Raw genomic sequence first — 27,611 nt, forward strand, 5'->3', positions numbered from 1 at the left:
CAGCATGACTGGCAGACATCTCATCATGGATGGCAGCTCATCAGCAGGAAACTTAATCCCAGCAAAACTGAACTGCTGGTCACCCTGGGTGATTCATCCCCGTGTCAGGATCTTGTGATCTCCCTGGACAACTCTCAGATCTCATCTTCGGTCACTGCACGCAACCTTGGGGTAACCATGGACAAAACAGCTAATTTGACACGCTCACAACAGAAAGATTTGTTTCCTTTACAACAGAAGGATTCATCCATTTCTATCCACACAGTCCACTCAGGTGCTTGTTCAGTTCCTCATCGTTCCAAGACTGGACTACTGCAACTCGTTCTTGGCAGATCTGCCCTTGAGCACCATTTGCAATTGCACCTCTGCAATTGATCCAGAATACAGCTGCACAATTTATTTTTAACCTTCCTAAGTTCTCCCACACCACCCCATTGCTACACTAACTCCACCGGCTTCCTATAGCTCCCCTCATCAGATTTAAAACACTGCTGCTTGCCTACAAAGCCAAAAACGACCAGCACCCACCTTCCTCAAAGCACGTATCACACCCTGCACTGCACCACGCTCCCTCCGATCCTCTAGTACTGCTCAAATGGGCCCATCATCTCTCAGGGCACAAGGATGGCATGCATCAAGACTCTGTTCTGGCACGTAGGTGCTGGAATGAACTTTGCCTAGATGTCCAAACAACTGAGTCACTGGCAGTCTTCAAACGACAACTAAAGACCTACCTCTTCCAGAAGTACTTAAATTAGGACTTTATTTTTAAAAAGTTGTGTTGTCTGTGTGCTATTCTTACTATAATACCTCCCCAACAGAGTTTATTAGACTAATAGCATTCTTAGCCCGTGATCTAGTGAATCAGTATAAGGATGAATTTATTCATAGAGACTTTAAAGCAATTCTGTTATTTGCTCTGGATAAGGTCATCTGCCAAATGCCATTAATGTAACTGTAAATGTAATTGTACATCAGACATCAATCAGACATCATCTGAGATACTTTTCTGCTCACCACGGTCATAAAGAATGGTTATTTGAGTTATCATAGCCTTCCTGTCAGCTCAGACCAGTCTGGCCATTCTCCTCTGACCTCTCTCATCAACAAGGTGTTTCCGCCAACAGAACTGCCACTTGCTGGATGTTTTTTTGCTTTTCGCACCATTCTATGTACACTCTAGAGAATGTTGTCTGTGAAAATCCCAGGAGATAAGCAAGTTCACTCAAACCAGCCTGTCTGACACCAATAACCATGTCAAGGTCAAAGTCTCTGTGATGATATTTTACCCCTGTTCTGATGTTTGATGAAATGATTAACTGAAACCCTTGACCTGTATTTGTATGATTTTTGCATTGTGCTTGATTGGATAATTGCTTGAACAAGCAAATGTACAGGTGTTCTTAATAAAGTGGACAGTGAGTGTATATACAGTATATATATATAAGTATTCAGTTCAAATCCCAAGACTGACACTACTAAGCCTCTGTTATGTCCTTGAGCAAAACCCTTAATGTTTAGTAATGTTTAATGACATACTATTTTTAAACACTTGCCACTTTTTTTTAGATTTGCATGAAGCATACTGAATAATACACAAAATTAAAAATGGCTAAGTAAAGATACAACTTTTGAGATTATTACACGCCTAAAAGTTTTTTTTTAAATCCTCCATTATTTATCCTTTAAATAGTGTACACAAAAATGAGTGCTTTTCCAGTGCAGCTGGATTTTTTTTCTTTTCTTCCCAACTACTGCAACACAACACAATCCAATCCAACTAGTCCCTCCTCTGCTGCACTTACAGTATATAGTGTTCTTGCTCCGCCCATAGTCACTCCCACTCTCACTGGTAATAGAACAATGATGGGGCATGCAGTTATAGGAAAATAATCAACAACTGGGTGGTGTGATGTGGCCTGATACAAAACAGAGCCATTGTTTTATTCTCCTTATAACGCACAAATCGCAAAAGCTAACAATTTTTTTTATTTATTAAAGAACAACATATCATACTTTTAATCCATTTAATGTTACTAAGTTAATAAGACAAAAAAAACAGCAACTGCACAGTGCAAATATCTCTGTTTTGAGCACTTTCCTCATGTCAGAAAACATAAAAGAACAGCTTTACCTCAATGACAGTGACTAAAGTCTTATTTTATAAATGTTAAATAAACTTCTCCTTAGAGAAATCTTCACCAGAGTAATGTTCAGACATTTTAAATTGTTAAATAGCCACACTGTTTACGTAGCATCTACAAGTTCTATGCCGTCAGAGACTATTTTTAGAAATATCCTAGTACAAAAGTTTACACTTAAGAACATTTTTTTTACCTTCCAAATATTAAATACATTTAACCAAACACAAAACTCCTCTTAATCACAGAAACGCATGAATTTCTGAGTAATCATACACCATAAACTCTAAAGCACTGTGGAAGTGACATAGGCTTTTTCTCCAATATTACTGTTATATTACCGATATGTTATATGAGCACAATGATAACACATATACACTTTTTTTTTTTTTTTACATAAAATGTAAGATGACTCCATTTTGAGGTTCTTTCAGAATTTCACAGGCCAACTTAAAACTCAAAGCTTCTACTAAAAATTGGTGGAGCACTCAGAAATTTTTATTCTCTCACTGCTTTGTAGGGAGGCATTTTTATTGTTGCCAGTATACGTATCATGCTGCTGTATCTCTACTAGCTCAACATCTGGTGGTGGAATTAGGCTGAAGTGAGGTTTGCTATCATATTTGGTTGTGTAGCCAGTATTTGACCAAACCCAGTGTAAGAGATGAACGACCACATATATTTTTTCTCCTATTCACCTCAAACAGAAGGTGAAAAAAGCCCCATGTGTTTCAGGTCAGTCACTATTTTTAGATTGCAGTTTTACCCTTCAATTTACGTTAAGGCACGATTTGCCCGTTCTGCTGTCTTGACACACTTTTTTTCCCTTTGGTCATTTCAAGTTAAGAGAAAGGGTGAAAAATCTGGCCCAGTTTCAGATATTAAAGTGACTTTGACATTGCTGGTGAATTGTTTGTGATTTTTCTGAGAGACTAAGATTAGTAGGAAGGCCTTGGTATAAGCAGGCTTTGCATACAGACGGATGTAGAGGAGAGTTTATGAATAATATAGCTGTGCTGTGCTGCGTGCGTGTGTGTGTGTGTGCTATCTGGCCATTTCTTTGATGAAACCATCATTTAAAGATCATTTAAATGAGCTAAAAATGAAGCTACATATTAAGCCTTAAGCCATGTGCTGTTTTTGAGAAATAGCATTTGCTGGAATGCAAATTTCAGTAACATTTGCAATGCTCTGATTATGATGGACACTGCTGATTGCTGAAGCAAAGGTGACTAATGATTTCAGTTACAGGGTCTTTATGTCATTGCGACATCATTTAAGTAGTAAATTAGATCCTGTGATTGACTTGATTGCAAATACAAACCCATATTGATTGTGCTGTTCTTTGATTTGCTGTGATATTAAAGCAAACATGTGCACTCCCAGTTTTGGCAAAAGCAACAAAAATATCCACGGTTTAAGGTTCCAATGAAACATTGAGATAGCATCATTTACTTGTTACATTTATTTGCTCTAAATATCGAGACCAATAGTTAAAGCGGTACAAGTTACCTGATCTATGACTTACCTAGAAACAGACTGCTGTCAAACAGGTTGTCATAGATCATTCATACATTAGCAATAGATCAATCATAGATCAGTTGTTTCAACAACTAACTAAAGCTCAAAGATGCCTTTAAACGTGTGTGTGTGTGTGTGTGTGTGCAATAGTTTGATCCACATCATTCTTATGAAGCCACTGAGATATAATGAGAGTTTCATTGTAATGCTATTGATATTAGATTTTTAGCCGGCCATTTAATATTTTAAAGAGCCCTCACTGCTCAAAGCTATAGACTATTGGCTACAAACAGGTTAAAAAACCTCACTGATCCCTTACATCCTAAATACTCCATTTTCCATTCCGAGGTCACTGGACTAACTAAAACAGGAACTTAAAGACATACAGCTTCTTCCCTAAACCTGAAACCCTTCTCAGCAACAGGACATAAAATTCCATTCAGCACTATTATTAAACAGTTACTCCTTGACTACAGCACTCAAGTTTCACATATACAGTATTATTCACAGTCAAGTCTTATTACTCTTAGATATTCAATCTGCTAAGGTTTCTGTGTCCTGTACAGTCTGTGAAAGATGCAGATGTAATTAGAGCTCTTATTATTCTATCCGATCTGAACTGCATATACTGTTTAGTACATCCTGAACCAATCAGTATAATTATAATTGCCAATACTTGCACTATTATATGACTTTTTTTAAAATCTTTTGTCACAGCACTGTTGAATTCTCAAATCTGATTGGTCAGAATGTGTTGAGTAATATTCTATAACAGAAGCTCTGACAGTAGTGCTGGCAGTAATTCATATCACAGGTTCATATAAATGCATTTATTCTAATATGTTATTAATTCTAGTGTTTCTAAGAATGCCATTGACACAGGACAATTCACCCCCATGTCGGCAGAGGTCCCCCTCCCCTGAATACTAACCACTTCTTTTCCACCATGCATACTTCCTGTATACAGACTATATAAAGCCAGTTCAAACTCGTATTCATTGCGAAGTCTTGCCAACACATTCTTGTAATTACTATTACCATGTTCTTGAGCTTGCCTTATGTTTTGGAATACTTTTTGCCCTTTGTCTAAACTGTTTGCTGTTCCTGTGTTTGACCTGGTTCAATATTGATCTTGGGTTGTCTATCGGATTTGTTATTAAACCCTCTGTGAATTGAATCTCACTTATCTCCCGGGTTTTGTCCTTACAAACATCTAATTCACAGGGGCTTGTATGGTGGTCTCTACATAATCTATGGCTAATAACAAACTATATAAAAACATGCTGTTATTTAATAAAGAAATGTATAATTTTTAAGTGTAAAAAATATGATGTGTCATTCAAATCAAGTCAAGTTAAGTGGCTTTATTGATTTCAACCATATACAGCTAGTTAGTACACAGCGAAATGAAAAACAACGTTCCTCCAGGACGAAGGTGCTACATAAAACAAAACAGAACTACAGTAGACATTACATATATTTACATAAAGTGCACAGTGTAAACATGTGCAGACGGGACAAGACAGTACAAAAACTATCAAAAACAAGACAATGGGCACAGTGAGTTACGGTGCAGCGTCGACTAGCACACAGTACTAATAAAAAGTGAATCATGTGACAGTAGTGCAAAAGATTGACAAAATAAGTTGCTGAATATAAACATAAGGAGTAGCAGCCAGGTGGAGAGTATAAATATATAGTATATAATAAATATTATATTCATTAATAAATTAGCGTTTTCCGAATTGCTATGGTATAAATTAATAACACGCTCAAGGGCGAGCTGTTATTGGAAAATAATCAACCCATTAAGTTTTATTCCTTACGCATATTCTGCTCTTCTTAATTTTGGTTTGTTGATTCAAGAGAACATAACGCAAAATCTCAATGTCAAACATTTTCATCTAAATATGAGGAGATGAGAAAATGACTCAGCTTTATTTTTATTTTAAACAGTCCAATGATGAAAGTGGCCTGTTAAAATCTTTTATTTGAGTATTTTGTTGATTTTGCAGTATCAGCAAAACTCAAATACAGTATCATTTCTTTGAATGTGCTGTCATGATGGACTAAACTCCCAGGTTATTATTCAGTTATTCAGCATATTATTTGGTAACTACTATGAAATATTCAGTAACTAGAGTTGAACAAATTGTAAAGATATGAAGAATATAAATCTAGGTCTGCTGACAGCTCCTGGGAGTCTAACGGCTTCACCAAAAGCATAATACACACGTATGGCAATGCCATATCACTGTATTACAGCTCCATTAATTTGTGGCTGATTTGAAATTATGTTCTAAAGTTGATTGTTGTTACTATAATAAATCCACTTCAGTTATAAACCCAGAAATAGGATGGGTAGGAGATGCTGTCATAAGCTGGGAACAGTTTTTGCTAATTGTGCCATAAACTATTTTTGTTATGGAGCAATTAACATCAAGCAGAGACACAAGTGTAAGAATATGCAGCTGTGAAAAGGAAGCAATAATACATTTAACTCCTTAAACTCCTGGCTTATTATTCAGTTTTTTCATCCTAAAGTATATTATTCGGTAACTATGATGAATAATTCAGTAACTACAACATAATTAAGGTCTTTTGAACATCACACAGAAGAAGAATATTAACACATCAAAGATTATTATCTGGATTTCCTTATGATTGTCAGCAGATGGACTACATGTAGGAACATGGCTTTAAAGAAAACTTCTGAAACCGTCTTGTTGATCGTTTTTAACATTGCCTGTTAATATTCTGTAGATTATCTAAGAGATTTAAATGCACAGGAGAAATGCCTGGAAGGAAAAGTCAAATATAAGAGGATAAACAAAGGCCTAGTGCCTTCTCAGTGGGCTTCAGCTGTGTCTCGTTATTGCAGATGTTTTCCTTAAGCTTCTGTGAAAGCATGTATAATAGCAATATTTATAAAGCTGTATAGAGATGTACTCTTGGTACTCTTGGTTAAAATCCAAACGTATGTTCAAAGCACAAAATGATGCTGATAACAGGGATCAGCGTTTACCTTAAATGATTTACCTAAGAAACATCTGAAGACATAAGTTTATTAAATGGACCAGCTGGTATAACAAGGTTCCACTAACATATAATCCCTGCATCACAAAGAAAAACAAAGCAGAGTTCAGAAGACAGACTAAAAAACATTAGTGATGTTTCTACATCTGAGTTGTAGTAAGAACATAGTTTGTCTGTGTGACAATATAGCATACAGTGTATACACAGTGTGTGTGTGTGTGTGTGTATATATATATATATATATATATATATATATATATATACACACACATACAGGATATATACACACATACAGGATATATATACACATACAGGATGTCTCAAAATTCTCCCTACATAGGGGAAATTATGACTTTTTAGCAAAATGTCTCCCAAAATTTGTCAAACTTCGTTTATATTATATATTTTTTTCAGATCGCCTTTAAGAATGATCACCTTTAAGTATCTCGGTTTTTGGAAATCTGTTGTCTGACGTGTCAAGTGTTTCTAGCATTGTCAGAACTATAATTCTTTCCAGGAAGGTTTTGACTTCACCAAATATTAATTGTAAAAGTGTCAATCATATTATAACAAACATACAAAAATTGCACTAATAAAACATTTAAGGGTTAACAAAATAGCGTTAAAAGAAAAACACACTATTCCTATTTGTTTCCTATTTGTTAAGCTTAAAATATCACTGATTACTTTTTATTGCAGTGGTGGCTCAGTGGTTAAGGCTCTAGGTTACCGATGTGAAGGTCAGAGGTACAAGCCGTCACTGTTAGGCCCTTGAGGAAGGCACTTAAAGCTCCACACTCCAGGGGTGCTGTATCATGGCTAACCCTGTGCTCTGACCCCAACTTCTTAACAAGCTGGGATATGCAAAGAAACGAATTTCACTGTATTGTAATGTATATGTGACAAATAATATCTTTCTCTCTTTATATTAATTTTTGTTCATTTTTACAAAGGGAGACGCTTGAGAGATCATCTTTTCACTCTTATTCTATATCACAGACATGGTAACAACATACATTGTAATTACACTGGACATGCTGACCAGCTGTCTTGCAGTACCAGCTGCTCAGTGTGTGTGATGATTGTGCTGAGGGAAGTAAATAAATTGGACAATTATACTGATTTCCTGAGAGTGCCATTTCTTATGCAGTCCTGGAGTCACTTCGTAGACTTTCAAGCCATGTGATCTGTAAAATGTCAGCCTCATCATGGTTTATGTAAAATACATCCTATATGAATATGCATTTAGACCCCCTCTCAGCTTATTTTCATGATTAGCTTCTTACAACTGGTGAACTTCTAACTGCAACAGAAAGAAAAGTCATTGCTATTTTTTGTCAGGTTATGCCAGAAGAATTAGTACATGGAACAAACAAGGCAAGGAAATATTTAACAGTTTAAATTGGATTTTAGCTTTTTGCTGCTGTTTTCTTCTGGCCAGTTTGGATTAGATGGGACTTTGTTGTAAGTAGGTGACATCAGATAATACCATGTAGGAATTAGGAATCAGAAATAATCAACAGCACAACAGAAAGGCGTTCGCCAGTTCCCAGATCCTGGTGATGCCTGAGAGAGTAAATTATCCATGCTGTCCTCTGTCATTTAGAGCAACACTAGCCAATTGTGGGTGTCTGTAAGCTTATGAATTCGGGCAGTTAGTGTCTCCTCCAAGTGCGGTGCATGAGCAGCAGCTCGAAAAGATGAAGAGGCTGGCTTCATGTGTCTTGGAGGAAGCCCATATTAGCCCTCACCCTCTCTGCTTGGTAGCTGTTGTGCAATAGAGAACAACTAGCTAGTGGGTGGGAATTGGCTGTAAAATGAGGAGAAAAAGGTTTAAAAATCATATTAATAAAATATTACCAACACGCTTACATCATCTACCTGCTTTATCCCAAACCCAGAAGCCAAAGTGACTTTTCTCTTGCACACTCAGCCTCTTTGTGTCTGCATGACTGGCAACTAGCCAACTAAACTGCATCTAGCTAGCATGTTTTCGCATTTACTAGCCCATACATGATTTTTAATGTTGTAGTTTTGGTTATGTGGGGTTATGGCGAGTAGTTCTACCTTTCAAACTGTGAAAGAAACAGGAATCAGAAGAGTGATTGGATGGCACGATGATCATCTCTTTCATCAATAACACTATAAACCTCAGATTAATGAGCCTGTAGTCTCAACCTTTTCTGTACGCTTTTCTGGCCACAAGCTTCAGGATCTTGAAGGGTGCAGTCTGATTGGCTCTTTGCATGTCTGTGTATATGTACTGTACACCAGTTTCCAAAGTGAAATAAGTCTTGATACAGTGAACTTTTTAGAGTAAGTTACGGTGACCTTCCTGTTTTTAAAAGTTATTCAAAAGTTTAGTTTGAAACTCATTTCTTTGCTAGGGAAATGAGATATCTGGGATAACGTGTTTGTCAACATACTCTGGAATATATTAGTCAAATGTCCTCTTCCTGTGAAAAGAGACTGTTCTTGGTAACCACTAGTGGCTACAGACTGATTAATCTTGCCCACCTCTAGTTTCGCTAGAAAGTCTGGTATATTTTGAAACATAGCCAAGAACCACATGTTTTGATAGGAACTGGTCATTTGCCTAAATTATTCCACAGCATGTCATGAATACACAGTAAAAGCAAATGAGTTTCAAACTCACTGATAATATGAAAATGCACAAAAGCATTGCGGAAAACATATGCTTAGTCATTTTTACTCTTTTCCATCAATGTCACAATGTTGCTAACATTGCCGAAGAGACACTACACATAGGTGGGAAATATGGACGTAGTTTTATTACCTTCTAACTACAATAAAATAAAGATTTTCAAATCTAGTCTTATTAACTAAGGAATAAAGCACAACAGCTGAAAAAATAATCAACAATCGTGTGGTGTTATGTGGCCTGGCACAAAGAATAGGTACTGTTACTACTCTGCAGTTGATTATTTTCCTATAACTGCAAGTCAACAAGTGTTTTATTCCTCTTATACCACAGCAATTTGCCAACATCATCATCTCAACAGTTACATGTTTTTTTGTTGTTGTTGTTCATATGGACTGTTCACTATATAAGTCCCTGTGTAAGTTGTTACTATAGAAACAATAATGTATTAGAATGACCACATTAATATAAACTTTGGGTTTTGAATTGCAGCTACTGTCAGAGCAGCTGTTATAGAAAATGAATCATTGCCTTCTGAGAATTCAACAGCACTGTGGTATAATGCTTATTAATTGACATAATCTTAGTATCACAAATAAGTGAAAACATTTGGCTTTAACAGACTGAAAGATGTTTTCCTGTGCTGTTAACCCATTAACAACAACTACCCCACATAATTCTTCTCCTTTTTATATCAAACTCAGCAGAGTATAGACGTTGAACAGCACTTATGTCCATAAACACTCTTCACACCATCTTTTAAATCTTAAAACAAATGTCAGCGTGTTTTGCTTGCGTACTGTTGGCGTGTATATGATTACAATGACATTAGTAGCAATCAGTCTCCCACAGGCCCCAGGCGAGGAGGTTGGAGAGAAGCATCTGCCGGGTCCTGAAGCAAGCAGAGGAGAACGACAAATGCAAATGAACAATAGCGCAGATGTTCAGCTGGCAGAGCTCTCACAGGCATAAGTGGGTAAATGAGAACTGTGCTTGAGTGTGAGGTTGCAACATATAAATCATGTGCTTCTCTTGTATAGATTTATAAACCCAATCAGCCTCATCACTCATGACAGACATACATGATCATGACAATGTACTGTATTTTTTGGAAGTGGAGCCATTGAAAGATTCGTAATGCAGTTATTAGTTGAACAGCAATTTAAAAATGCCATTGATGACTGAATTTGTCAGGCTGTAACAGGAAATTCCCTTGATTATGTGATAATATGTTTTTCACATGCGATTATGAGACTTATGTGATTTATGTGACAGTATATTTCAACGTTAAGCACATGTGAACAACATGTGATCACATGTGAAAACAATTATTCATGTGAGAAACCGCATGCCCTATATGTGAATATAAATTAGTCATGTCATTTCAAAAATGAAAGCACATGTACTACATGTGAAAAATTGACATGAAAGGGGCTCCAGAAAAGTGATTGTGAGTTTGAATCCCGACGATGCCGCAGCCATTGTTGGCCGGAAGTACAAGAGAGCAAAATTGGCCGTGTTTTCTGGGTGGGATGGACGACATTCTTACGCTCTCTTGTCAATCACAGTGACACTAGCCAATCATCGGTGTCTCTGAGCTCATTTATGCAGAAGGGGGCAGATAGCGCTTTCCTCCGAGTGTGTTACACTGACCTGTGATGCAGCATGAGCAGCAGTATGAAAAGATGAGATATGGCTTCACGTGTCTCAGAAGAAGCCTGTGTTAGCCTTTACTCTCCCCAGTTGGTGTCTGTCATATGATAGGCGAGAGCTGGCAGGAATGGGGAACATTTTTAAAACATAGACATGAAAATTGATGATGAAGGATTAAAAAAAAAATTACATGTGAAAATAATGAATTATGAAAAAAAATCATGTGAACTGTCAAAAATAAAAGCACATTCCCTACATATGAAAAATTAAGATCATGAAAATCACTTAATCATGTGTGAAAACCACAATTGAAAAATTAGACCAAATGCCCTACATGTCAAAAGAAATGAATCATGAAAAAAATGACATGCATTGTGAAAATCCACTTGTATGTAAATTTCACATGTGAATCATATTTTTATTCATGTGAAGTTGAGATGGTGCCATTTCCATATGGGATCTGTGTAGAGTAAAATGGATGCCAGGGAAATAGTTCACTCCTAATAAGCTGTAAAAGGTGTATTTTTAATATTACAGAAGTGAAAGGACTGAGTGATATGGTAAGAAATTAAAAGCCTCGGCCTCAGCAGTTACTGAGTTGCTGTAGTGATTAACAAGCTATAATTAGCATTTGACTGAAACAAGAGCAGACAAGCATAAGTATTCAAATGAGATGGATGTGTTTAGCTCAAAGCATTTATAACTAGTGATGATAGATTATTTGAGTCAGATGAGCAGGGCTACTGCAGGGATACTGCAATAAAGAGCTATTGTGTAAGAAAGGTTTGACTGCTTGAAGAACCTGTAGCACTGGGTGAATTCTTGAGCCATGGATCAGTCCCACTTATAAAATGTTTAGCCATGTGTAAAAAACAACTGAGACAGTTTGAGGCTAGAAGTTACCTTTGCTTGCAAAACTGTTGGGGAAAAAAACAGACCAAACTGCACTTTTCAGAGTACAAATCCTTCCCACCGATGCAGTACAGTCAGTGCCTTTTGTAGCTTTAGTTTGAAGAACATACTGTACATTTCACCCAAGAAAGTGACCTTTAAATGTCATTTAATGTATATAATTAGAAATAATCTTTGAAGATACATTTACATTGTTCATGTAACAACAGAAATGTGCCTTTTTTCTGACAGTGCTGGACTTTATATCATTATACCATAGTATTCATCATAATTTCATATAATTATATCTGATTCACCACAAGCACACAATGTTATGTGACCTCGTCCACTGTAGATTACATGAAAATATACGAACAGATGGCAGATATGGCAGAACCCTTGAATGCAAAACCTGTTTTCATAAAAATCTTATTTTTTTCTTTTAATAAGTACAATGGATATAAAAACTCTACACATCCCTGTTCAAATTGCAGGGTTTTGTGATATAAAAAAAATGACATCAAGAAAAATCATATGAGATCTTTTTCTACCTTTAATGTGACAGCTGTACTATTCAGGTTTCTAGGTTTTAATTAGCATGGAAAGAGGTCATTCAGTAGCTACTGTAGGTGGAAAGCGAATGCTGGAAGAGTTAGTACGGTAATGTGTTAATTGAAGGCTATAAGAGGCATCATCATTGTAGATTCAACACTGGAAGAAGTCATTCAGTACTGTAGGTGTTAATTAAAACTGTTTAGACTTAATTCAGTCTTGCGTGCATTAATTAAATGCTAGAAAAGGTAATTCAGTACTCTATGTGTTCATTTCATTCTGTGATAGTGTTTTCAATAATGAAAGAGTTGATTCAGTAGTGTGGTAATGTTTAGAACTTTCAGTCATTTCAGTATAATAGGTTTTAATTAACAACAGGAGGACATCATGCAGTAGCTACTGTAGGTAGAACTCGATTGTTGGAAGAGTTCATTCAGTAATATGTTACTTTCAATTCAATTTTATTTGTATAGCACTTTCAACAATGGACATTGTCACGAACCAGCTTTACAGACATAAATACATTTAAATTAATCAAAATAAATTGTAAATAGATAAATTTATCCCTAATGAGTAAGCCAGAGGCGACAGTGGCGAGGAAAATCTCCCTGAGACGATACGAGGAAGAAAACCTTGAGAGGAACCAGACTCAAAAGGGAACCCATCCTCATCTGGGTGATAACGGATAGTGATACTGTCCTGGTACTGATCAGTAGTAGTGATACTGATAACGGATACTTTGAACACTGTAAGAGGTAACACCGTAGACTGTTAATTCAACAATGGAAGAAGTAACCCAGTATCCTATACTGTAGGTGTTAATTCAAAGCTTGTGGTGTGGTATCAAACCTGTGACCTTTTTTTTTCTGACCTTTACAGAAACACCTACACACAGACATGATGTACTAGTCTTAATGCTTAATCTCATTGTCATTGGTGTGCCAGGATAATAGCTACAATGCATGTAGACATTCTCTTCCCATCATAGTGCTCTCTATCCATGTGACAGACATCATCACCATCATCACCATAATCATCATCATCCTCTTCTTCTTCTTCTTCTTCTTCTTCACAGAGTGGACATTATGTGTCTCAGAACAACATGCAGTTTATACGATGTATATTAAGTATACATGTCAATATTTTCAGTTTATACTTCATAATCGACAGCCAATATTTATAGGGCATTCATTCGTTCATGAATCAGAGTCAAGGTGGATCTGTAGCCTACCCCAAGAACACGGGGCACATGGTGGTGACACACCCTGAGCGGGATGCCAGTCCATTGATGGGCACCACACACACACACACACTCTTTCGCACCTAGCCTACTTGCATGGTTTTAGGAGGTGGAAGGAAACGAGAGAACCCGGACGAAACCCATACAGACACAGAGAGAACATGCAGAACTCCACACAGACACTATCATCATCATCATCATCATTATCAGTGCATCATTACATCACTATAATCTTCTTCTTCTTCTTCTTCTTCACAGCATCGTCACCACTGGATCACATGGAGCTGTTAAATGATGTAAAGCCCTTCCTCCCACGCGGCGCACCTGAGCAGGATGTCTGAAAGCACTCACAACTTAGTGTGAGGGCGCAGAGTCTTTACAGCCCTCAGTGTGAAGCTTCCACACGGATCATCCAGCATAAAATCACTCGGCATCCACTGGATCAGCATCAAGAAAAAAATATAATCAGAATACATTATCGAGAGCAACGTTTATTTGTGACTTTCCAGGATTCGCAGCAGTGCGTCAGGAGACGGAGATGTGAGCTGCTCCTGCTCAGACATGGGGTAGATCTTCCAAAAAAAAAGCATGGATGCAGATGTACCGAATTAAACAAGGTTCCCCTGATGTTTGGGTGAAGAAGACGTCCTTGTTTGGACTGCAGAAAAGTTGTCCATGTCGACGAGGTTTCAGGATGAAGAACCTGAGCGAGCCGAACAGCACCGCGCGGCCGCCGCTCATCACGGCGCACAACTTCCCTGCGCTCATATTCGGCATCTTTCTCATCGTAGTCACCATCTGCGGCAATATCCTGGTCTGTCTTAGTGTTTGCAGGGAAAAGGCTTTAAAGACCACGACCAATTACTTTATCGTGAGTCTGGCTGCGGCTGATCTTCTGCTGGCTGTCTTAGTGTTGCCGCTGTTCGTTTACGCCGAGGTAAGACAATCCCAGAAAGCAACACAGCAAATATATATGTATAAAGAATATAGCTCTGTGAACCTGAGATGCACAGGGAGAAGTAAGGAAAAGTTTGAGTAGCTTAAATCGATTACATATCCTGCAAAAACTGCTTAATATCCGAACAAAATGCCAGGTCTCCACCAACCTGCAGTGATGTATTTTGAGGCAAAGTGGTTTCTTTCTTCTTCTTCTTCTTCTTTTTTTTTTTTTTTTTTGAAATACAGAATTTCAAACTGATAAGTGCCCATTTCTTTCTCACATGGCTCTGTCAGGTACACTAGCCCATTACAGCACTCTAAAAGCAAAAGATTCCTGGAAGATCTTTTAGAGATTCTTCAGATTACCTTGATGACAGAACCATTAAATGCAGAATTATTGCAAAGCTTCTTAAAACATGAATGTTTAATAAAAACCCAATTTTAATGAGACCCCTGAGAGTGTGGAAAATATAAATGAATTGATTGATTGATTGACTGATTGATTGATTAATTGACTGACTGATTGACTGATTGCATATTATTTGCTTATATCTGCTGCCATTTTAAGCACAAGCACTAATGTTGGGATTTCAAGGCTTTTAGGAAACAAAACTGAACTCTTATGCATAACCTTTTTTTCTCCAAGTGTGCAGTTTCCCACTTGAGTGAGCATTAAATAAATTGTAATAAAATTACAGATCAAATCCTATCATCATCAGAGTAAATTAATTCTATTGTCTTTTCGTTTAATTCCTATTTTATTTGGGATATGAATACATTTGGAATATTGAAAAATTAGAGAATGGAAAGAAAATTTGGCCTGATTGTTATGAGACCTTGAACATGTGCATGAAGGGGATTCGTGCTCTGCTGGTTTCATGTTCCTAGTAACCACCAAGGAGCCACTGTTGGGCCTTTGCGTGGGTTGTATCCCTTCTAACCTGTATTATATAAGTGCCAGTCAGGTGAATTAATGTAAACGTTTATGGGGCGCACAGTGTGAACATTGTGTGTCTCAGAACAACATGCAGATTATACGCTGTATATTAAGTATACATGTCAATATTTTCAGTTTATACTTCATAATCGACAGCCAATATTTATAGAGTATTCATTCATTCATGAATCAGAGTCAAGGTGGATCCGTAGCCTACCCCAAGAACACGGGGCACATGGTGGTGACACACCCTGAGTGGGATGCCAGTCCATTGCTGGGCACCACACACACACACACACACACACACAGACACACACAGTCTTTCACACCTAGCCTACTTGCATAGTTTTGGGAGGTGGAAGGAAACTGGAGAACCCAGACAAAACCCACACAGACACAGAGAGAACATGCAAAACTCCACACAGACAGTAACCAGAGCTCAGGATCGAACTGGGGACCCTGGAGCTATGAGGCAGAAACACTACCTACTGCACCTCTGTGCGTATTTATAAATGTGAAAATGTGTTTTACCACATTTTATCCCATTTTAGCTTATGTGTTGCTTTTTTTCTGAACTGAACTCTTCCAGTAATAAGTCAACATCTACAGTACTAAATGAACATGTAGAATAAACACATATAGTACACCTACACCCTATAAACCTTAAAATATTGAATTCTTCCACTTCATTTGGAACATCTGGAATATTCATTCTCTCATTCTTCTTCAGTAATACTGAAGTACCTGTCATCATCCTGTCAGTCTATTCCAGGACGCCAGTCTATCGCACGACATCATGCACACACATTTGCATGCTCATTCACATAGGGGCAATTTAAAATCTGTATGTGCATGTATTTGGGATTGGATATGAGACAAACATGCAGAGCTACACACAGACAGTAACCCAAGCTCAGGATTGAACCTTGGAGCTGTGAGGGGAAAACGCTCCCTCTGGAATAATCATTCCATTTTAATTTTATTATATTCAACTGCAGATAATCTCATTCCAAATTACTTGATGATCAAAGAATAGACATGAGAAAATTTAACAATAAATCCAACACGGTATTATAAATTCACCTGAACTAACTCATGCAAAAAGTTTAGAATGAGAAAGGTTACAATAATGTTACAATTTTATTTTATTAATTTTTTTATTTTCATGAAATCCCTTACCACAAGCAATAAAGAATTCCATTTTTTCCCTAAAATGTAATTTAAAAAACATTAATTTTTTGAAAGATGGCCAAGAGCAGGCTTCTTAGCAACTTAAATATAGTCTACATGGAAAAGCCTCTGAACAGTTGAACACCCTTTTATAAATTTCTACACTGAACCTTTAAGAGTTTCCCCAAGAGGCATCAACCTTTTAATAAACATATATATCACAAATCATGTAGACTGTAATTTATGGAAAGAATGCTAATTAGCTTATAATATACAGTGCAAAAGTTTGCATATCCTTTAGGCAAATGACAAGAAATTTGATCAAATTTTCACATTCAGTGGGGTTTCACAGATATTTCTTTCAATATCATAAGTAAAACTGATCTCCTCTGACCAGCTTCAAATTAAATCTGGAGGTCAAAGAAAAACCTTTTACTTTTTACTGATTTACTTTTGATATTTCCATATATTTTGGATTGTTGTCTTGTTTCACCATACACCCACATTTTATTTTCAACTTATAAATTGTATAATAGAGTCCAGTATCCATGCGTACTATCAGTAGCATTCAACTATATAAATTACCAGAGCATCCCAGTGCATGTCTGAACAAATGTATTAAAAAAAAAAAAAAAAAAAAAGAGGCCCTGGAAATACCTCTGTCCTGTTACGTGTTTATAATTTAATCCACTTATCTGATCCCATTAACCTTGGGTCACTAGCACAGGTTTAATCTGTCTGCCCTGTTGTGTAAGACAGCAGTTTAGTGATGCCTTAATAGACAAGATGAAAGTCAACCGTATGTGGAGGCTCTTTCCAGTCTACACACCTTTATGTATTACAAGGATGCAGACAAAAACCGAGAAAATCCCTTAAATGGGGCATGAATGAAAAGATTAACCTTCACCCAGTTGGCGTTTGTACACAGACAAATCCCCAGCGTGGCGCCAATACCTGCAAGTTTTATATAGCTGAGGTCTTAGAGTGAGAAAAATAAACACTGCAGGAATTAATAACACATTGTGAGTCTTAAACGAGTCGTTCAGGGGAAATAAAATGTACAGATTTGCCTCTTATCTCATGGATATTCAAAAAGCAAAGACATATGGCGTCCAACTCGGGTCTAGGACACTAACAAAGCGAATATGTAGGATAATGGAAGCTTATGGCAAACTGACAAATTCATAGATTGTTTTATTTTTTCAACCTCTTTGGTCTGATTAGCAAAATGACAACATGTCTTGTTAAAAATAAGGTGACAGAAAAAACAGGATGTTTAAAGATGAATGGACAGAGAAGTATGTGTTTACGCTCTGCTTCATGTTCTAAACTGATGTACCTCATCTGTTCAGAGACCGTGGTGCTAGTCTGAAAAAAAAAAACCTTCACATTGTTTAATCATAGCCATAAACTAATAACTAATTGTTAAGCATTAAAATTGTAAAGAAATTTTATGTAACTGGACCTTTTAGTTGAATAAACCTGGTGTAGATTAATGCATTTATTTGTGTTTATGGCAAAAGCTTGTGGAAAAAGGGAACTGTTTTATATCAGACCGTATTCTAGTTTCAGGGTGGTGTCTGGTCCTTGGACACGGTTGTCTGTGATGGGCTGATGGCTATGGATGTGATGCTGTGCACAGCCTCTATATTCAACTTGTGTGCGATCAGCGTTGACAGGTTTGCATACATTTTCACTTTATTCATATCTAAAGGGTTCAGGAAAATATTTTCTTACTGTTTATGTATAGCTTAAATGGCCTTGGAGCTTACTGCTAAATTTCTGCAAAATGTCTGTAAACATAAACAGCACTGCTGGGATTCATCATTATGGCCCTAAACAGTGCTCTACACTCCTGGGCAAAAAAAAAAAGAAAAAAAAAAAGCCAAGCCCAAAATGGCTATCTAATGGTTATCTGATGCAGGTTCTGTGTCTAGTAGATTGCTCTCTCAGAAAAACATCAAAGACAGAATGAAGTTTTTGGCATAATATGGAAAGATTGAATCAGAGTAGTTCAGCAGAGTTGTGTGGAGGAATGAATCACAATTTGAGATGCATGGTGATGCTCCAGAGAGATTTCTTCGAAGATCTGGTGAGAAATACAATAGTAAGTGCATCTCTACCACAGCTAAGCATGGGGGAAGAGGTGTCATGGTGTGGGAAGCCTTTTCAGCTCCTGGTACTGGTGAGCTGCTTCACTGTGAAAAGTCAATTAATGCTTTGGAATACAGGAGAATATTGCAGAAAGGCTTGCTTCCCACAATTGAAAAGTTGTTTTCTAAAGAAAGAACTTATTTTTCAACAAGACAATGCTCCTGCCCACACTGCAAAGACCAACAAAAAGTAGCTTGAGAACAAGTCCATCAAAATCATGTTTTGGCCTGGTTAGAGTCCAGATTTGAACCCTATAGAGAATATTTGGTCTCAAGTTAAACACAAACTAAACCAGGAAACATTTTCCAACTACTCATCAACAGTTTGAAGCCATCAACATTGAATGGAACAACACTGATTGTTCTTTCTGTAAAAAGCTGTCTGCAAGTTTACCCACAAGGCTTAAACATTTGAAGAAATAAAAGGGAAAAACTATCCCATACAAAGTTACTTTATTTGTTTAATTCTTGCTCATTTCCTGACCAATGATTTGTTGTTAAGACCATCAAAAGCTTAATATTTTGCCATTTTGGGCTTGGCCTATTTTTCTTGCCCAGGAGTGTATGTGTAGACATTGTTTTTTTTAATGCTTTTACTATTGCGTATCCTCTTTAAAGGTTCATCGCAGTGTCTGTGCCACTGAACTACAACCGAAGGCATGTGGATCATCGGCAAATCATCCTACTCTCAGGCACCTGGCTCCTTGCCCTAGCTGTGGCTTCCCCCATCATTTTTGGTATAAACAATGTCCCGAACCGTGACCCGACAGTTTGCAAGCTGGAGGATGACAACTATGTAGTGTACTCTTCCGTCTGCTCTTTTTTCATCCCCTGCCCCATTATGCTTCTGCTGTACTGTGGCATGTTCCATGGCCTCCGCCGCTGGGAGGAGGCCCGTAAGGCCAAGCTGAAGAAGAGCATCCAGGCCTGCCGTAAGCTTCAGCACGCCGCCGCCGCTGCTGCTCTTCCACCGCTGGCAGCCTTGCCAACCCCTATGCCTGTGTTGCCTCGTGTCATCCAGCAAGACCTGGCGCAGTGCAACGTGGACGAGCTAGATGACGACATGCAGCCCAGCTGCCCCTTACCGCCGGAGTACAATAACAGCACCATTCAGACTATTGCCTACACTGAGATTCAGAACACAGCCCAAAGAAAGAAGAGGGCCAAGATCAATGGTAGGGAGCGGAAAGCCATGAAAGTCCTACCTGTCGTCGTGGGTAAGTGTTTAAATCAAGGATAACTTCAAATAAATGAATGATAATGCAGATCCCACCACAGAAGTACAGTACAATCACTGGCCATTGAGCAAAACTTGACTGCTATTACATTGGGTCATGTCTTTCAGTAGTACAGATGGGTATGTTGTAGAGCCCATGTATAGATTCATAGACATACCAAAACCTAACAATAGACCAGTAGACCAATAATACCAATAGACAACCAGGGGTCTTCAGTCTTATCCACAAAGTGCCAGTGTGGCTGCAGGCTTTCATTCCAGCCAAATAGGAGGCACATTTGATAGTTGATTGGAGACCAAGATGAACAGATTAAACAAGTGAACTCAGCTGTGTCTCCTGCTTGGTTGGAATGAAAGCCTTCAGCCACACCGACCCTTTGTGGATAAGATAGAAAACCCCTGCAATAAACTTTTCTAAGTAGCCATAGTTTTATGATTGCACTTTTCCCAAGAAATTCTGGTTTTCAGAAATATTATAAGTCATGTTAGCTTATCCTAAACATTTGGCTGGCATAGGGAGTGATTATAAACACCACAATAATTATAAATATTATAAACATTTATGAATATGACTTAAAATCCTCTCAGAAATCCTACCAGATTAGCTCATGTTAGCTAGCTGGCTGTGTTAGCCTTAATATTTATAAATATTAAGGCTAATAATTTGTAAAAATCTAGTCTGATTGGCTCATTTTAGCTAGCTGGTGACAAAATATGTGGAAAATAAATATAACAATCATGTTTATCTACTAGAAGATATTCATACATGGACACAAAGATGCATTTCCTTTACCATATATGGACTTAATGGCACATCTATATTTCCATATTCGGACTCATAGACATGAATTCTGTAGTCTACAATCTGCAGAGAGATGCTGTTTTTTCCCTCATTTTTCCTTTTCTTTTTTTATTGTACTATGCTGTGCCGAAGTGGTGTGGAGGATGATGCTAACATGCAACAGGATTTTTAAACAGGAAATCTGACTCTTTAAAGAACAAACATGGCAGCTGACAATCAGAAAAAACAGTATTTTTCAATTTCTTGATAAACTACCAGAGGCAATGTGCAGTTTTGTCTGTGGGACATAATGTGATCTTCTGTGAAAATGTGAAGCTGTATGCAGATACTGTGATGGGCTAGATACTCGGAAACTCTCTGCATAAATAATGCGAGTCATTTTGTGACTCATGTCGGCCAGATAGATTAAATTTTTTATGAATACTTCTTTGAGTAGATTTTGTATACAGGCACATTAGTCTTTCACAAAAAATGTACAGTATTTCTAGAAAAAAAAAACATTCTGGCATCCTGGAAAGTGCGCACATTTTCCGATGTTTATGAAATGCACAACATCTCTGACTGCAGAACTCAGATATGTTTAATGTGTCATTACTTCCAATGCTAAATGGATTAAATTACCTGCAACTTTAACCCCTTAAATTCTCACTCTTGTTAATCCACACTTTAACCGTACCTGTTAGCTTCATTATATTCACTGGGTGTAAATGTTTAACATTCAGACCATCCCTACTCAGCCTTCACTCACTTTCACCAGACTCTCAAGAGCACACAAGAGCAACCAGCATAAACAGAGTTAAATGACTTTCCATGATGCCCCTAATTGATTAAGTAGGTTATTCATTTCGGTATCACTATGTCAACCAGTACCAAAAAACATGTACTCATACTCAATTATTAATTCATCCCTAATTCTGGTCTTGGAAAGTTTGGCAAAGATGCCTGCTGTGTCTAAAGAGAAGCTGAGTGACATTCACATTAGATAGAATAAAAAAAAAAATTAATGAAGACAACTTGTCCTGTTTTTATACTTTGGCAGATTTGTAAAAAACAACGACAACAAGAAAAGCTAGCATCTACACTGCAGTTTTCTATATATTAAACCAGTCCTTGTTTACGAGAATCGAATTAGTTTTTCTCCTGGCACATGTCTTGTCACAGTTCAAACCATCTCATGATTCAGAATGAAAAATGACTGCACTCACACCTATGCTGGAGATGACACCTCTAAATGAAACACAGACAAAAAAAAACAAAGCTGTCACATGACATCTTCTGCATTCACACTCCTCACAACTTTCTATCTAAATCCATTTTCTACCTAATATATGTCACGTTTTTATGGTGTCTCGAGCTGTTTTCAACCTGGAGACCTTCAGGCATGGTTAAAGCTCCACACTTTTTCATTTTTTAGCCTATTCATTTTTCACAGAGTAAATTAACTGATTGTATCTAACAGTTCGTAGTTCTGATATCATTTTTTACACATACATTGCAATTTTGAAGTTTATTATAATGAGAAATTAATACCTGGGCCTGAGGTTTTGATGTCTCTCTCTACACAAGCCCCTGAGACTCTTTACGCATTATAGTGGGCGCATCGTAGTGCCATGCAGTAAGGAGTCCAATCTTACTCTACTTCCATTATACGTTAAAAAAAAAATGTGACTGGAGGCAGTATCTATATAACGTATTTCTCCATTAAACATATTTAGGTATATTATGTTTCCTTTTATATTAACTGATGCCTTACAGATATGAATTCAAATAAAACAGATAGCATTTGAATCTTTGATGTAACATGAATTATTGGCTAAAAGCCTGAGGTAATTCTTTCTCATAATACATGAAACCAAATATATACAGTATGCATTACATCAAAATGGGCATCCATCCAGTTTAATCAACAATTTCATGTCCACCTTGTATATAAAGATGAAACCAAACAAGTGCTATTAATTCGTGTCCGAACCCTGAAGAGCACTTGAAATACGTCATATTACGTCACATTTGCTGTATCAGAGTCCAATCCCATTAGTGGATATTTATAGAAATCCCATCATCGTTTTTTGAATAATTTAGCATGACATACATAAAACCCATTCATAAATCCAATTTATGCATTCAGGCCATGCTTTTCATGACATTATTTGAATTTGGACACTAAGGTCATTTTCACAATAGGCTAAAGTGCCACAGTTGCATAATGCAGAATAAATATGTGTGTCGCCAGTGGCATTACAGAATTATCCAAAGCTTTTTGTGCAAACTGTGCTGTAATGCTGGCTAATTCTAAGACTCAGACTCCTCATCCTTTATAAGAAGGGCAGGGGGGGCATGCTGCGGTCAGAGCAGGCTGCCTTTTTCACGTTTTGTTCCAGGATTTAAAAATGACGTAATATATCTCTTTCCAGATGTCTGACTACAGTAAAACAGCCATTGTTAAATGAACCCCGTAGAGTCTTTACATAATTTCAACTGAACACAAATAAACAGTGTGTATTCACACAGAGTTTAGGGTTTAAGTCCAAAAGTTACAGTACATCAATATTTACAAGGAGAAAGTTATGCACAAATTAATGTAAGTACAACTTACTGAATCAAGGTCATGAAATCATAATGTAGGTTATTTTATCATGCTTTTAATGATGCTGTTTTGAATTGTCAAATTAATAAAATTATATCAATACTTTTGCTAGATTGTACAGAGCCCTGCACATGACACGCGGGTAAAAAAAAAAAAACAATATATCATGGCCACGAATTAAGAATTTGTTCCCACGACTTATTAATATGTGAGCACGTTTTATTAATTCGTTCCCTCGCTTTAGTTAAATCATGGCCACATTTTATTAATTCGTACCCTCAAACGTACATACCTAAAATGAGGGAACGAATTACTAAAATGTTGCCACAATATATATTTTTTTTTACCCGCATGTCATGTGCAGGGCTCCATAAAATTGACACACTCTCCTGTAAAGAAAATGTATCCATGGTTTGAAGGATAAGTTGACCAAGCATTCATCTGCTATGATTACATTTCATTGTAATCATATGTTGTTCATAAATTTTTCCATAAAAATCCATTTGGTCCTTGAGATAAGCAAAGTCTCAGTTTAAGATCACATACCCTCCAATGTCCTCCATGTGGGGGGAAAAAAACGTTTTGTGGACTTTAATGGGACAATGCTAGTAATTAATTAAAAATAAATTTCAGCCTGACATATTGTGGTTACATTCAAGTTCAAAGTCAGAATCATGCATAACTGAGACATGCCATAGTTTCTGAAGCCCTGAATGCCAGTGTGCACAATTTTGGTATTAAATCCTCACTAGTTGTGCTCCGAATAAGAGTCAGTTCAACACTGTGCATTCACTGGGCTGAACTATTGTCAATATTGAAAGTTTCACAAGCCTGTTACATTTTGAATCACGTCCTCTAAGATTGGAGTAGATTCATTTAATTCTCTTTGTCTCCAGGTGCCTTCCTTTTCTGTTGGACTCCATTCTTCGTGGTTCACACGACACGGGCCCTGTGTGAAACATGTGAAATCTCACACTACCTAATGAGCACAGTGACATGGCTGGGTTACGTGAACAGTGCGCTGAACCCCATCATCTACACCGTCTTCAACACTGAGTTCCGCAGATTTTTCCAGAAGTTTCTACACAGCACCTGCTGTTACTCAGCTAGCAGAATGGATGAAAATATAATGATGCCATGAACTATTGTAAAGAATGAGCATAGTGGATAAAAAAATAAGACATTTGTATGCACATTTATAAGGCGGTGCCAGTTATTATGTACACTGGCAATGAAGCTATACACACTGGCCATTTTATCAGGTCCACCTACCAATAATAACCAATAATAATGTATCTGATGGTATGCAGAATTTGTCAGCTGCCCTTTACTCTGCCTATAGATATTATTCTCAGTGCAGCAGTGGTGATGGTCTTGTGGTGGTACTTCAGTGATGCAGCAGGGGTGAAAGGGGAGCTGACAGCTGGTTAAATATGTGGAAGGTTTACCTGATAAAATTGATAAAGACTATAAGAATGGAGCAGGTGTTCTAAGCATCGACTTAGTGTAAGTAATCCCATTGTATTACTTTCTGTGTTCCTCTTTTTCTATATTGGACTGTTGCCAATATTTTATATGCCTTCGAATGTATATACAAAATGTATATTTGGCCATTGAATTAAATGTGCCTAATATTTACGAAGTCCACATTTCATGTGGAGATCATTTTAAGTAAAGATACATATGATGTATACTCATCTGATGACTGAGATTTGTTTTATTTGAGATGAGGTTCATGGTACCACCGCAGTACCACAATTTTGGCCTCACCTGTTAGTGATGGGAAATTATCAAATTATTAGAATATGGTACATAAGCATTGTATCACTTTTATTCCATAACCTTGAAAATCTGAATTCATGATCAAGGTACTGATATATATATATATATATATATATATATATATATATATATATATATATCAGAAAGTATTATGAAATATCAGGGTATGTAAGGAATAAAATACTTGAGGGCATGTTGCTATAGGAAAATAAATAACAGTGGGTTGGTGTGATAACACAATTTACAAATTGTGCCCAACACAAATTAATTAAATTTATTAATTTACATTACATTAAATGTAATGTTGTGGAACATTCATAAAATAAGTCACTTACGTTAAAACAGCTGTAAACAGTCGTTCCTTCACCAGCATCTCTTTTGTTCTCTCTCACAAAAACATGCAACTAGTCATGTTACTGAGAAACCGGAAAGTGCAAAGCTCTATATTCTTTCCAGTGGAGAAAAAACTACTGGCTTTCAAAGCGCATGAATGTTCATGAATGTAAATGATCATTAAATAAATGTCTCTTTATAGTAAGCGTATGAATGATTATACATTTTCTGTTAAATAACTATGTTTTTTGTATTAGTATTATTATTATTAGTCTATATTATGTGGAGTGTCTGCCATACAAGTACCTGTAGAAGTTGTTGCAGTAGAAACAATAACATATTAGAACAAGTGTATTAATATAAACCTGAAATTTGAGGTACATATTTTAAATATTTATCTACAGAAACTAAAGAAAGAACAAAAAAAAGAGTTACACGACTATATCCAAGAACTACAACAATTTTATCAGCTCATACTGAGAGGTGAGAAAGCTGAAGGTGAAAAGATTTGAACATATTTGGACAGTTCTGACTGGTTAAAACCTTACAGTTCACTTTCATCAGCATGGCAATTAAACTAAAATAAAACTGACTAACTAATGAAGTTTGAAACTGGGCTACCTGCAGTCCAGGAGAAGGCTTAACACACAATGTGGAGGTCCTAAAACATCAGAAACTGTCTGATTAACTACTCTTAAAGTCTGACACATTCCCAGTGGATCGTATTTAATGGCATACCATATTCTGTGTATGTGTGTGTCAGTATGAGACTAGGCACCTTTGCAGAAGCCACACTTTTCATTTCTTGTTGAATAATAGATAAAATGTCTGATGAAATGAAGCAGTGTCAGTTTGCTGAACTGCCAGGTTGAAGAAAGTGTGACCCCAAGCCTCGTTTCACTGTTTCTTTGCGAAGTAAGGAGCTACAACATATCCCAGGAGATCTTTGTATGTAACCCTCATATTACACTACACAATATTGCACAATTATACCTTCACTGAGTCAACAAATCTATTTATTAAACCCTATCATTACTCAGCTTCCCAATGGGGACATTCCCTGAGAGACGTTTTGGTATTAATTTCCCATGTGTTACTTACACCCAGTCTCACTTCAGAGCCAGGACTAAAAGAGAGAAAGACAGGAAAGTGGAGAGAAAAACAGGCTAAGAGCTGATTAGCCAAGCTAATCAACATGCTAAATTAATCTTAGCTAACACTTTCATGGATCATCCTTGAAGGTTACTTAAGAAATTATGACAAGCAAACATTTATTAACATGTTCACACATCACACATATGATGTGTGAACATGTTGAACATGTTAAATGTAACACAGCACGTTAGCTTCTAACTTGGTGCAAGCTAACTTAGCATTTACTGCTAGAATAAGTGACAGTTTAATAGGCTAGTGGTATGGGTGTACAGGAATATACAGACTAATCTTTTGCAAGAAATGAGACTAAAAACAAATATTTGGAGTTTAGAGTAAGAATTGTGAATTAGCTACAACAACAACACATAGCAACAACTAGCAAATTTTTTGCGACTGAAGTCACAATGTTAGCAAGTTTGCGTTTCATAAGGTTTTTCATATCTAAAAAGAAGTTTATCCTTACATGAAACAGATTTCACTGTTTAATCTTTAAACAACAGAACTGTGAACCACAAACTGAGTTATTACTAAGCTGAAGGAAAGCATTTGCAGAATATTGCCTTTCTGAAATGCAGTTATGGCAGTTAATGTATTTTAAAGGGTACTTACTGTACATGATGAACAGACTGCTCAGGCATGTACATAACCAAAGATGGCTTGACTATATGATGATCATCAGTTACTGGATGTGAGTAACTATTTTAAGCCTTAGATCTGTCTTGCCAGCTGCACTTGCTCCATTGGTCTTATTCCTTCTTCCATTATTTGTCGTAGTGTAACAGATAGCTTAACACATTTAGTGCACATTTTATGCATATTT

General features: G+C 37.0%; 1 protein-coding gene across 1 annotated transcript; it reads left to right on the plus strand.

Annotated features, from left to right (window-relative positions):
- Positions 1 to 13,768: 13,768 nt before the first annotated feature.
- Positions 13,769 to 25,299, plus strand: drd4b (dopamine receptor D4b). The gene is made up of 4 exons (XM_026930920.3): positions 13,769 to 14,633; positions 18,309 to 18,421; positions 19,514 to 20,112; positions 24,418 to 25,299. Exons 1-4 carry the CDS (start codon positions 14,289 to 14,291, stop codon positions 24,660 to 24,662), a joined length of 1,302 nt encoding a protein of 433 aa, XP_026786721.2. The 5' UTR covers positions 13,769 to 14,288; the 3' UTR covers positions 24,663 to 25,299.
- Positions 25,300 to 27,611: the final 2,312 nt, after the last annotated feature.

This window comes from Pangasianodon hypophthalmus, chromosome 11 (assembly GCF_027358585.1).
Source record: "Pangasianodon hypophthalmus isolate fPanHyp1 chromosome 11, fPanHyp1.pri, whole genome shotgun sequence".
Lineage (NCBI taxonomy): Eukaryota > Metazoa > Chordata > Actinopteri > Siluriformes > Pangasiidae > Pangasianodon > Pangasianodon hypophthalmus.